Source organism: Pseudorca crassidens, chromosome 7 (genome assembly GCF_039906515.1).
Source record: "Pseudorca crassidens isolate mPseCra1 chromosome 7, mPseCra1.hap1, whole genome shotgun sequence".
NCBI classification, from domain to species: domain Eukaryota; kingdom Metazoa; phylum Chordata; class Mammalia; order Artiodactyla; family Delphinidae; genus Pseudorca; species Pseudorca crassidens.
The window spans coordinates 96,588,265-96,601,981 of record NC_090302.1 but is presented as its reverse complement, the minus strand read 5'-3'; the positions used below and the strand labels follow the sequence as shown (position 1 = coordinate 96,601,981).

The 13,717-nt window shown below is 40.1% G+C and overlaps 1 protein-coding gene across 2 annotated transcripts in view; it reads left to right on the top strand.

Moving 5' to 3' along the window:
- SPTLC1 (serine palmitoyltransferase long chain base subunit 1) overlaps window positions 1–13,717 on the top strand; it is a 74,989-nt gene that overhangs the window by 15,665 nt on the left and 45,607 nt on the right. For both annotated transcript variants that reach the window (XM_067745050.1, XM_067745049.1), the window contains exons 4-5: window positions 10,850–10,943; window positions 11,513–11,585. In XM_067745050.1, the coding sequence (XP_067601151.1) occupies window positions 10,850–10,943; window positions 11,513–11,585 (167 nt within the window). The remainder of the gene's footprint in view (window positions 1–10,849; window positions 10,944–11,512; window positions 11,586–13,717) is intronic.

Sequence of the window (13,717 nt, the reverse complement as noted above, 5' to 3'; positions counted from 1 at the left end):
AATTGTAAATATTTATGCACCCACCTCAATACATAGGCAAATGCTAACAGACGTGAAACGGGAAATCGACAGTAACACGATCATAGTAGGGGACTTTAACACCCCACTTTCACCAATAGACAGATCATACAAAATGAAAATAAACACAAGCTTTAAATGATACATTAAACAAGATGGACTTAATTGATATAGGACTTGCCATCAAAACACAACAGAATACACTTTCTTCTCAAGTGCTCATGGAACATTTTACAGGATAGATCGTATCTTGTGTCTAGCCTTCGTAAATTTAAGAAAACTGAAATCATATCAAGTATCTTTTCCGACCACAATGCTATGAGACTAGATATCAATTACAGGAAAAAATCTATAAAAACTACAAACACATGGAGGCTAAACAATACACTACTAAATAACCAACAGATCACTGAATAAATCAAAGAGGAAATAAAAAGATACCTAGAAACAAATGATAATGGAGACACAATGATGCAAAATCTGTGGGATGCAGCAAAAGCAGTTCTAAGAGGGAAGTTTATAGCAATATAGTAATGTTTCTTGTTTCTTCGTACCTCAAGAAACAAGAAACATCTAAAATAAACAACCTAACCTTACACCTAAAGCAGTTAGAGAAAGAAGAACAAAAAAACCCCAAAGTTAACAGAAGGAAAGAAATCATAAAGATCAGATCAGAAATAAATGAAAAAGAAATGAAGGACACAATAGCAAAGATCAATAAAACTAAAAGCTGGTTCTTTGAGAAGATAAACAAAATAGATAAACCATTAGCCAGACTCATCAAGAAAAAAAGGGAGAAGACAAATCAATAGAATTAGAAATGAAAAGGAGAAATAACAGCTGACACTGCAGAAATACAAAGGATCATGAGAGATTACTACAAGCAGCTATATGCCAATAAAATGGACAACCTGGAAGAAATGGACAAATTCTTAGAAAAGCACAACCTTATGAGACTGAACCAGGAAGAAATAGAAAATATAAACAGACTAATCACAAGCACTGAAATTGAAACTGTGATTAAAAATCTTCCAACAAACAAAAGCCCAGGACCAGATGGCTTCACAGGCAAGCTCCATCAGACATTTAGAGAAGAGCTAACAGCTATCCTCAAACTCTTGCAAAATATAGCAGAGGGAGGAGCACTCCCAAACTATTCTACAAGACCACCATCACCCTGGTACCAAAACCAGACAAAGATTTCAGAAAGAAAACTACAGGCCAATATCACTGATGAACATAGATGCAAAAATCCTCAACAGAATACTAGGAAACAGAATCCAACAGCACATTAAAACGATCATACACCATGATCAAGTGGGGTTTATCCTAGGATTGCAGGGATTCTTCAGTATACCCAAATCAATGTGATAAACCATATTAACACATTGAAGGAGGAAAACCATATGATCATCTCAATAGATGTAGAAAAATCTTGACAAAATTCAACACCCATTTATGATAAAAACCCTGCAGAAAGTAGGCATAGAGGGAACTTTCCTCAACATAATAAAGGCCATATATGACAAACCCACAGCCAACATCGTTCTCAGTGGTGAAAAACTGAAACCATTTCCTGTAAGGTCGGGAACAAGACAAGGTTGTCCACTCTCACCACTATTTTTTTTTTTTTTTTTTTTGCAGTTCGCGGGCCTCTCACTGTTGTGGCCTCTTCCGTTGCGGAGCACAGGCTCCGGACACGCAGGCTCAGCGGCCAAGGCTCACGGGCCTAGCCACTCCACAGCATGTAGGATCTTCCCGGACGGGGGCATGAACCCGTGTCCCCTGCATCGGCGGGTGGACTCTCAACCACTGCGCCACCAGGGAAGCCCCACTCTCACCACTATTATTCAGCATAGTTTTGGAAGTTTTAGCCACAGCAGTCAGAGAAGAAAAACAAATAAAAGGAATCCAAATAGGAAAAGAAGAAGTAAAGGTGTCACTGTTTGCAGATGACATGATAGTATACATAGAGAATCCTAAAGATGCTACCAGAAAACTACTAGACCTAATCAATGAATTTGGTAAAGTAGCAGGACACAAAATTAATGCACAGAAATCTCTTCCATTCCTATACACTAATGATGAAAATCTGAAAGAGAAATTAAGAAAACACTCCCATTTGCCATTGCAAAAAAAGAATAAAATACCTAGGAATAAACCTACCTAAGGAGACAAAAGACCTGTATGCAGAAAACTGTAAGACACTGATGAAAGAAGTTAAAGATAATACAAACAGATGAAGAAATATACCATATTCTTGGATTGGAAGAATCAACTTTGTGAAAATGACTGTACTACCCAAAGCAATCTACAGATTCATTGCAATCCGTATCAAACTCAATGGCACTTTTCACAGAACTAGGACAAAAAATTTTACAATTTGTATGGAAACGCAAAAGACCCCGAATAGCCAAAGCAATCTTGAGTAAGAAAATCGGAGCTGGAGGAATCAGGCTCCTGGACTATAGCGTATACTACAAAGCTACAGTAATCAAGACAGTATGGTAATGGCACAAAAACAGAAATATAGATCAGTGGAACAGGATAGAAAGCCCAGAGATAAACCCACCACATATGGTCACCTTATTTTTGATAAAGGAGGCAAGAATATACAATGGAGAAAAGAAGGCCTCTTCAATAAGTGATGCTGGGTAAACCAGGCAGCTACATGTAAGAGAATGAAATCAGAACAGTCCCTAACACAATTCACAAAAATAATATCAAAATGGATTAAAGACCTAAATGTAAGGCCAGACACTATAAGACTCTTATAGGAAAACATAGGCAGAACACTCTGACATAAATCACAGCAAGATCCTTTTGACCCACCTCCTAGAGAGAGGGAAATAAAAACAAAAATAAACAAATGGGACCTAATGAAACTTCAAAGCTTTTGCACAGCAAAGGAAACCATAAACAAGACCAAAAGACAACCCTCAGAAGGGGAGAAAATATTTGCAAATGAAGCAACTGACAGAGGATTAATCTCCAAAATTTACAAGCAGCTCATGCAGCTTAATATCAAAAAAGCAAACCACCCAATCCAAAAATGGGCAGAAGCCCTAAATAGACATTTCTCCAAAGAAGATATACAGATTGCCAATAGTTACATGAAAGGATGCTCAACATCACTAGTCATTAGAGAAATACAAATGAAAACTACAATGAGGTGTCACCTCACACCAGTCAGAATAGCCATCGTCAAAAATTCTACAAACAATAAATGCTGGAGGGGGTGTGGAGAAAAGGGAACCCTCTTGCACTGTTGGTGGGAATGTAAATTGATACAGCCACTATGGAGAACAGTATGGAGGTTCCTTAAAAAACTACAAATAGAACTACCATACGACCCAACAGTCCCACTACTGGGCATATACCCTGAGAAAATCATAATTCAAAGAGTCATGTTTCAGTGTTCTTTGCAGCTCTATTTACAATAGCCAGGACATGGAAGCAACCAAAGTGTCCATCAATAGATGAATGGATGAAGATGTGGCAAATATATACAATGGAATATTACTCAGCCATAAAAAGAAACGAAATTGAGTTATTTGTAGTGAGGTGGATGGACCTAGAGGCTGTCATACACAGTGAAGTAAGTCAGAAAGAGAAAAACAAATACCATATCCTAACACATATATATGGAATCTTAAAAAAAAAAAAAGGTTCTGAAGAACCTAGGGGCAGGACAGGAATAAAGATGCAGATGTAGAGAATGGACTTGAGGACATGGGGAGGGGGAAGGGTAAGCTGGGACGAAGTGAGAGAGTGGCATGGACATATATACACTACTAAATGTAAAATAGATTGCTAGTGGGAAGCAGCTGCATAGCACAGGGAGATCAGCTCGCTGCTTTGTGACCACCTAGAGGGGTGGGGTTGGGAGGGAGACACAAGAAGGAGGAGATGTGGGGATATATGTATATGTATAGCTGATTCACTGTGTTATAAAGCAGAAACTAACACCATTGTAAAGCAATTATACTCCAATAAAAATGTTAGAAAATAAATAAAATTTTTAAAATTAGAAAAAAAAATTTTGTTTTATTGAGATATAATTGACATATAGCATTGTATAAATTTAAGGTGTGCAGCATAATTATTTGACTTAAACACATCATGAAATGATTACCACATTAAGTTTAGTGAATATCCATCATCTCATTTAGATACAAAATTAAATAGAAAAAATTTTTTTCCTTGTGATAAAAACTCTTAGGATTTACTCTCAACAATCTTCATACATAATTTAACAGCAGCATTAATTATATTTGTCATGATGTACTTGTATCACCGGTACTTATTTATCTTATAACTGAGAGTTTGTGCCTTTTGACCTTCATCCTGTTCCCCCTCCCCTCACCCTGCCTCTGGTAACCATAGATGTGATCTCTTTTCCTATGAGTTTATTCGTTTCTTTTTGAAGTATAATTGACTTAAAACACTGTTAGTTCTTTTCCTTTTGAAGTATAATTGACTGAAAATGCTGTTTATTCGTTTCTTTTTGAAGTATAGTTGACTTAAAACACTGTTAGTTCCTGGCACACAACATGGTGATTTTATATTTTTGTACATTTCAGAATGATTACCCTGATGAGTCTAGTTACCATACAAAGATATTACAGTAATTATTAACTATATTCCCCACACTGTACATTTCATATCCATGACTCACTTAATAACACACAACACACCATGCATATATAGCAAATCTTTTTCCGTACATATATCGATGGGCACTCAGATATTGCTACCCCATCTTGGCTATTGTAAATAATACTGAAATGAACATAGGGGTGCAAGAATATTTTCTAACGAGTGTTTTTGTTTTCTTTGGGTAAATACCCAGGGGTAGAATTGCTGGATTGTATGATAGTTCTATTTTTAATTTTTTGCAGAGTTTCCATACTGTCCTCCATAGTGGCTGCACCAATTTACATTCCCATGAATAGTGCATGAGGGTTCCCTTTTCTTCGCTTCCTTGCCAACATTTGCTATTTGTGGTCTTTTTGATGATAGCTATTTTGACAGGTGTGAGGTGGTATTTCATTGTGGTCTTGATTTTCATTTCCCTGATGATTAGTGATCTTGAGCATCTTTTCATGTGCCTATTGGCCATCTGTATGTTTTCTTTGGAAAAATATCTATTCAGATACCCTGCTCATCCTTGTCTTGTTCTAAATCTTAGAGGTAATGCTTTCAGCTTTTCACCATTTAGTATGTTAGCTATGGGCTTGTCATATGTGGCCTTTATTATGTTGAGATATGTTCCCTCTATACCCACTTTGTTGAGAGGTTTTGTCATAAGTGATTGTTGAATTTTGTCAAAGACTTTGTCTTTATCCTTACTGAGGTGTTCATGATTTGTATTCTTCAGTTTGTTATTGTGATGTATCACGTTGATAGATTTTCAGATATTGAACCATCCCTGCATCCTTGGGATAATCCCATTTTATCATGGTGTATGATCCTTTTAATGTATTGTTAAATTCAGTTTGCTGATATTTTGTTGAGGAGTTTTGCATCTATGTTCATCAGTGATATTGGCCTGTAATGTTCTTTTTTTGTGATATCACTGGTTTGGGTATCAGGGTGATCCTGCCCTTGTAGAATGATTTCAGAAACATTCCTTCCTCTTCTGTTTTTTTGGAATAGTTTAAGAAGGATAGGTCTTAACCCTTCTTTAAAGGTTTGGAAAAATTCACCTGTGAAGCCCTCTGGTCCTGGGCTTTTGTTTGTTGGGAGTTTTTATTACTGATTCAGTTTTATTACTGGTAATTGGTCTGTTCATATTTTCTACTTCTTCCTGATTCAGTCTTGGGAGGTTGTACATTTCTAGGAATTTGTCCATTTCTCCTAGGTTGTCTATTTTTTGGCGTTTAGTTGTTCATAGTAATTTCTTATGGTCCATTATATTTCTGCAGTGTCTGTAACTTCTTTTTTCATTTCTGATTTATTGATTTGGACCCTGTTTTTTCTTGATGAGTCTTGCTAAAGGTTTATTAATTTTGTTTGTCTTTTCATAGAACCAACTCTTAACTTCATTGATCTTTTCTATTGTTTTTTAGTCTCTTATTTCATTTATTTCTGCTCCAATATTTATTATTTCATTCCTTCTACCAACTTTGAGATTTACTTATTCTTTTTGTAGCTCCTTTAAGTGTAAGGTTAGGTTGTTTATTTGAACTTTTTCTTGTTTCCTGAGGTAGTCTTATATTGCTTTAAACTTGCAACAGCACACTTCCCTCTGGTCACCAGAGCTACGTGCTCCGAGTGTGCCCTGTGTGTGTGCTGAGCGAGTCTTTCTGTTTTGGTGTGCTGACTAACTACTATGGGTGCTTGGTAGCCACGGTTGGCCCTTGGTCCAGTTGGTTGCCAGACCCTGCCTTGTGCAGAAGTTGCTGGCCCCTGGTAGGCATGCCCAGATCCTGGCATGGCTGGCTGCATGGCCAGGGGAGTCCCAGTCCTGGTGCCAAGCAGCTGGTGGGTGGGCCCAGGTCACAAAGTAGCTGGCTGTAGGGCCAGGGGTCCCAGAGCTAGTGTTGGCCTAGTGTTTGTGGGCAGGGCTAGTCCTGGATTGCCTGGGGCTCAGGGGGTCCTATGATAGCCTGCCTGTTGGTGAGTGGGACTGTGTCCCAGCCCAGCTGGCTCCTTGGCCTGGTGTTTCCCAGTACTGGTGCTGACTAGCTGGTAGGCAAGGATCAGTTTCAGTGCTAATAAGCTAGAGTGAGGATTCAAAAATGGCACTCGCCAATACCAGTGTTGCCATGGTATGATAATCTCCCAAAAGTGGCTGCTGCCAGTGTCTGTGTCCCCAGGATGAGTCCCATTTGCCTCCTGCCTCTCTGGGAGGCTCTCTAAGATCAGCGAGCAGGTCTGACCCAGGCTCCTTTCATATTACTTCTGCCCTTGGATACTGGAGTGTTTGAGATTTTGTGTGCAGCCTTTAAGAGTAGAGTCTCTATTTCCCACAGCTCTCTGGCTGTCCCAAGAGGAAGCTCCACTGACCTTCAAAACCAAATGTTTGGGACTTCCCAGGTGGTCCAGTAAGAATCCACCTTACAATGCAGGGGACCCAGGTTCAATCTCTGGTCAGGGAACTAAGATCCCACATGCAGTGTTGCAACTAAGCCCACACACCACAACTACACCAAGCCCACGTGCCTCAACTAGAGAGCCCATGTGCTGCCAACTACAGAGCCCATGCACTCTGGAACCCCTGTGCCACAACTACAGAGCCCACACACCCCAGAGCCTGCATGCCTCAACTAGAGAAGAGAAAACCTGCACACCACAACTAGAGAGAAGCCCACGTGCCACAACGAAAAATCCCGTGTGCCTCAATGAATATCCCGCATGCCTCAACTAAGACCCGGTGCAGCCAAAAACAAATAAAATAAGTAAATAAATAATAAATTTTTAAAAAAACGCAAATGTTCTGGGGATTCATCTTCCGGGTGCAGGACACCCAGGCTGGGGAACCTCTTGTGGGGCTCAGACCCCTCACTCCTTGGGAATGACCTCTGTAATTGTAATTATTCTCCCATTTGTGGATCACCTACCTGCGGGTATGGGTCTTGACTATACCATGTCTCCACCTCACCTACCCATCTCATTGTGATTCCTTCTATCTTTAGTTGTGGAAGATCTTGTCTGCTAGTCTTCAGGTCATTCTCATCAATAGCTGCTCTGTAAATAGTCGTAATTTTGGTGTGCCCATGGGAGGAGGTGAGCGCAGGGTCTTCCTAGTCTGCCATCTTGGCCACTCCCAATGCAATAAATTATTATTTATTTATTTATTTTTGGCTGTGTTGGGCCTTCGTTGGTGCACACGGGCTTTCTCTAGTTGTGGCAAGCAGGGACTACTCTTCGTTGTGGTGCACAGGCTTCTTGCTGTGGTGGCTTCTGTTGTTGCAGAGCACGGGCTCTAGGCACACAGGCTTCAGTAGTTGCAGCACGTGGGCTCAGTAGTTGCAGCACACGGGCCCTAGAGCATGCAGCTTCAGTAATTGCAGTGCATGGGCTCAGTAGTTGTGGCTTGAAGGCTCTAGAGCGCAGGCTCAGTAGTTGTGGAGCACGGGCTTAGTTGCTCCGTGGCATGTGGGATCTTCCCAGACCAGGGATCAAACCTGTGTCCTCTGCATTGGCAGGCGCATTCTTAACCGCTGCACCACCAGGGAAGTCCCAATAAATTATTTTTTAATTAAGGTGTGTACATTGTTTTTTAGACATAATGCTGCTGTACACTTAATAGACTACAGTATGGTGTAAACATAACTTTTATATGCACTGGGAAACCAAAAACTTCATGTGGTTCTCTCGATTGCTATACTTGCGTCATTGTGGTGGTCTGGAACCGACCCCGGAGTATCTCTGAGGTGTTCCTGTATACACAATTTTCTTGAGTTCTGGATTCTTTCATTCGTCCGTTTGTCTGTTCTCCCTCAAGTGCCAAACCTGTTGTTAATGGGGGTCTGTAGTATTTGTTTCTTTCTGGTAAAGCACCATTGTCCTATTTCTAAGTTCACTTATGTAATTACTGACTCTCAGTAATAGTGTGGTTGTGGGTTTTGACTGGAAGGGTTTTATTTTCCCTCCCTTGACTCTTCTGAAGCCTTGTTGTGAAGATGTCTTTCTGTATCGGTTTTATTTGCTTCTGTGAGGAACTTTGAAGTATCTTCAGCTCCAGAATTCCTGTGTTAAGTGCCCTGTCTGGCTTACTGCTGCAAGCCTGCATGGGGCACAGGTGTGAGCCTTCCAGTTCTCATGGAAACTGTTTTCTTTTCCTGCCCCATGTGCTAGGCAGAAACAAGATGTCTACATCCCTACATCATGCTGGCAGCTTATCGACTGGTCAGGGCCTTTGGGTGTACTTATTCCTGGTAGTTTGATTTCTCTGTGTGTCACAGTTTTTGTAGAATGGCCTCAACTTTCACAGCAGCAACCGTTAGTACAGACTTGTCTACATGGATATTTTGTTTTTTCATCTTTTTGTGGGTGCCAACACCTCCACATCAGGGTGGACTTATGAAACTAAAGAAGTCCTGGGAAGTGGGAAGCTAAATAACACAGTGGATTATTTGAAAGAGAAGAAGCTCTTGAAGCAATAGGGAAAAAAGAAGAAAATATGATGAACACCTCTTATAATGAACAAGTTGAGAAATGAAACTGAGGCTTATGCAGGCCAGGTAACATCTCTGAGTTTCTGAAGTGGTCAGTAGCCATAATACTGATGGGATCTGCCTGACTCCACAACCATGTCCTTTTCACCGAGTCTTGTACGAGTTCATCTGCTTTTGTGAATTTACTTCAAGTAGTCATTCTTTTCCTTCCCTGGTTTCCCAGCATCTTTCGTTATTTTTCTCATAGAAAACCAGTTCTGTTAAAACATACTAGTGAAAGTGGTGTTTCCCAATCTTTTCTGACCACAGTGCATTTTACAGAGCAGCCCAGTGCACAGAGCAATGCATGTGTAGAACAGTTATGTGCCACCGTCCTTTCCCTGGCCCTGTTGGTGCATTTCCATTCCATTCTATTCTTATGGTTTACTTTAGGTGAAATAGGCTGGCTGTGACTAAGTAAATTGACCTCACAACCCTTTAATAGCTCATGTCCCATAGTTTGGCCAGTGTTTTTTTTTTTTTTTTTTTTTTTGGTTTACTTATTTATTTATTTATTTTTGGCTGTGTTGGGTCTTCGTTTCTGTGCGAGGGCTTTCTCTAGTTGTGGCAAGCTGGGGCCACTCTTCATCGTGGTGTGCGGGCCTCTCACTATCGTGGCCTCTCTTGCTGTGGAGCACAGGCTCCAGACGCACAGGCTCAGTAGTAGTGGCTCACGGGCCTAGTTGCTCCGCGGCATGTGGGATCTTCCCAGACCAGGGCTCGAACCCCTGTCCTCTGCATTAGCAGGCAGATTCTCAACCACTGCACTACCAGGGAAGCTCTGGCTAGTGTTTTTGAAGCATGACTTAAAGCTAGAGTATTTGTCAGCAGAGGACATAATAGGTTGTCTCCTCAAGAGCCCATCTCTTGTCTCAGCTGAACTCAATCCATGCTTCTCCTGTGCAAATGGCCACTCTGTTTTCCCCCCTTTTGGGATGAGGGGGATTCCTTTTAAATGGTATTCCAGCATTAACTTTAGAAATTGGGAACAGAGCTCACTTATTCTTTTGGTGGCTTCCTGTAGATAACATGTAATTTTTTTTTTAATAGTTATTTATAGTTATTTATTTATTTTGGCTGCGCCAGGTCTTAGTTGCTGCATGCGGACTTCTTAGTTGCAGCATGCATGTGTGATCTAGTTCCCCACCAAGGATCAAACCCAGGCCCCCTGCATTGCGAACGCAGAGTCTTACCCACTGGACCATGGGGGAAGTCCTAGTAACATGTATTTTTAAACCACTTAACTGTAAGATTGTTACTTGCTCTGCCTCTTCATACCTTTGATCTTGATCTTTTTATATTTTCTCCCTGTTTGTCTCATTCCAGGTACTTTATTTAGCAACTTCTTTCTTAAGTGAGTTTTAAAACTAAAGCAACGGTTTGCCATTCATCTATTCATCTTGGAATTCTAGCTCAATTTTTTTTATTTAAGTACTACTAGGTGGCCTATTAAGAGTAGAATTGATGACCGAGTATCTGATTTTTAATATACTATTGTCTAATTTTACTTTTTAAGAATAAAAAGAGAGCTAGGAGGCCAGAAGGCAAATAGAGTAGAATGACAACACTTGTGTGTCCTGTCACCTTCCCTCTTCTGGACAGCTGATAATGTGTGTCCTGTAACAAGAATGACTGCTGAAGTATACCACTCCTGTCTCTTTCCCCAGCCCTCCAAGCCATAACATTGTGGTGAATGGAAAAGAATGTATAAACTTTGCCTCATTCAATTTTCTTGGATTGTTGGATAACCCTAGGCTCAAGGTAAGTAGCACATATGCTGAAGTGGACAGATAACATGACTGACATAAGCATCTGGACATAAAATAAGAGACAAATGCAGAATATCAGAAGGGGCTGTGTAAGTACTTAGTCTTTACTCTTTAGTGACAGAGCTGTAACCTAGTTTTCAACAAAGGGAGGCAAGAGTGTCCTAATGTGGCTTAGTGGTGGGTGACAACCAGAGAACTATATGAACCAGACCCAGGTAATAGTTGGGAGATGTGTCTAGGAAATTGCTTCATCTCCTGTTGGGATTGTGGGCCAGTAAACATTTTTTGAGGAAAGACCTGTGCCCACAAATGCCAGAAAGTACGAATGCATTGAGTTAACCAGGTTTTAATGATCAAGCTAATATAACTTTTCCATGTTTTAAGTCGTATACCTAAGTCTTCCCATCCCTCTTTTCTTTATATCCTGTTAGAATTGTCTTAGTACTAAGAAAGGAAAAGCCAGGGTACTGGGGAGCTATGTGGGTTAAAGAATAGGAAATGTCATTTTTAAACTGTTAAAGATATATTACAGTCTAATTTTTTTTTTTTACTTTCACAAAGGCAGCAGCTTTGGCATCTCTAAAGAAGTATGGTGTGGGAACTTGTGGACCTAGAGGATTTTATGGCACATTTGGTATGTTTTCTGTCATATTTTTCAGACTACTGCTTTCAAGAATTAAGATTCAGTTTGATTTCAAAACTCCTTGGAAAAGGTATCCTTAATTAGTTGTGGAAATAAGCTGGTGAACTTTCTAGATTTTGTGTTTGAAATCATTGGTAGGAGATGCATTGGTCTGGGGCTGACTGTCCGTTGTGGAGAAGAGTCATAGGTATCTAAGGCACACTGTCTCAGTAGGGCGAAGCCTGAGCTCTTGTTGCATTTGCCCCAGGAGACATGGTGTGAGGAGACTGTTTCTGCTGTGCATGACAGTTGTAAGGGGAAGCATCCGGTTGTGAGTGGCTCTGCTCTTTGTAGTCATGCAGGAACCCAGATTTTCCCTATCTCGTTGCTCTAGGCCTCAGGGCACCATCTTTGTGTGACCGAAGCCAAGTGATGAGTATGGAGGAGCAGGAGTGCAGGGCATTGGTACCTGTTTAGGTGGGCAGGTGGTGGTGCTTATCATTCCGGCCACATTCTGTTGGTGAGAACATTACCCAGGTCATGTCTCCCAGCAGAGGGACTGGAAAATTGCTCTAGCTGGGCAGCCACCACGTGCCGGAAGGAAAGTGAGAACAGATTTGGGGGATGGGGGAGGTCATAGACTGTGTAGCCCTTTTCTTTCTGGAATGAAGACAAAGGATCATTGATTTCCTTGTGTGTGGATGACCTGGAGATGGGCTAACTACATATTAGGATGAGAGTGTGATTTCAAACACGATGAACTCCCTAAATCAGAGTCATCAAAGAAGACCCTGGAATTTTATGGTGGTTTTTTATTAAATGTATATTGTTCTTTGCTTCTGAAAATTTCAAAAATGTTGTTAAATAATTTTCCAAATAAGTATATTACTGGAAATAACATTCTGGTTTACAAAATGTCAGAGGGTGGGGACAGTGGGGCCAGGCAAGTCTCTTTTGTCTTCTCTACTCATTTTCATTTCTGGGTCTTTGTTTTTTTCACTTTAACAGTTAAGATGTTTTTATTTAAGGGAGCACCTTTCTTTATCCCTTAGCTAATTTAGTGGTTAAATTATTTTTATGGGAAACAGATGATGGGAGTTGGTGTCCAAGAATCCTACAGTTGGAAAGGATCTTTAAAATCTTGTATTCCAGCATCCCAGCTATTCAGAAGAAGAACAGAAAGCTCAGAGAGGTTAAGTGACTTCCTCATGGTCACATAGCTAATTAATTTCAGCCCTAAAACTAGAAAATAAGTATTCTGATTTGCAATATTAATGGCAAGATCAAAGACTTAAAAGAGCTCAGATCAGAGGCTCCCTCTTTCCTCTAGCCTAGTGCAAACATGATTTGTTTGCCTGCTTTTTACTGGTAGGGTATTATTTCCTTCATAAGAATTAGAAAACTAAAAAAGGCATTTTTTTTACAAAGTTGTTTGTTGTAATCTGATCAACAAGGCTTTCTTTCCATGATCTGCTTGTGGGGTAAAGAAATTGCTTTCTTAAAAGCCTCTCTTTCTAGTAGATCTTATTTGCATGTGTGGCCTTGGCTCTTGCTCAGGAGTTAATCTGAGAAGACTGATAAGAGATTTATTGCTAAATTTAGAGAAAAAAAAGTTTCAAATCTTCAAGACCAGTTTTCCCAGAACTATGGAAATATGTTGTTTTAATTGCCCAGTCAGTTTTTCATTTGGATCACCTGAAATATGTGTAATAGGATGCTGTGTGCCTCCAAACTTGGGGGGGGGGGATCTTTAATGATTTTTAAATTAATTTTTTTAATTTAAATATAGTTGATGTACAATATTACGTTAGTTTCAGGTGTAGTATATAGTGATCTGACATGCATACATTATGAAATGATCACCATGGAGTCTAGTAACCGTCTGTCCCAAAAGTTATTACAATATTTTTGGCCATATTCCTTATGCTGTGTGTTACATCACCATTGCTTATTTATTTATAACTGGAGCTTTGTACCTCTTAATCCCCTACACCTAATTTTCCCCACCCCTGATCCCCTTTCCCTCTGGCAACCACCCCTTTGTTCTGTGTATCTATGAGTCTGTTTTCATTTTGTTTGTTTTGTTTTTTAGAGTCCACATATTAGTGAGATCATATGCTATTTGTCTTTCTCTGTCCAACTTA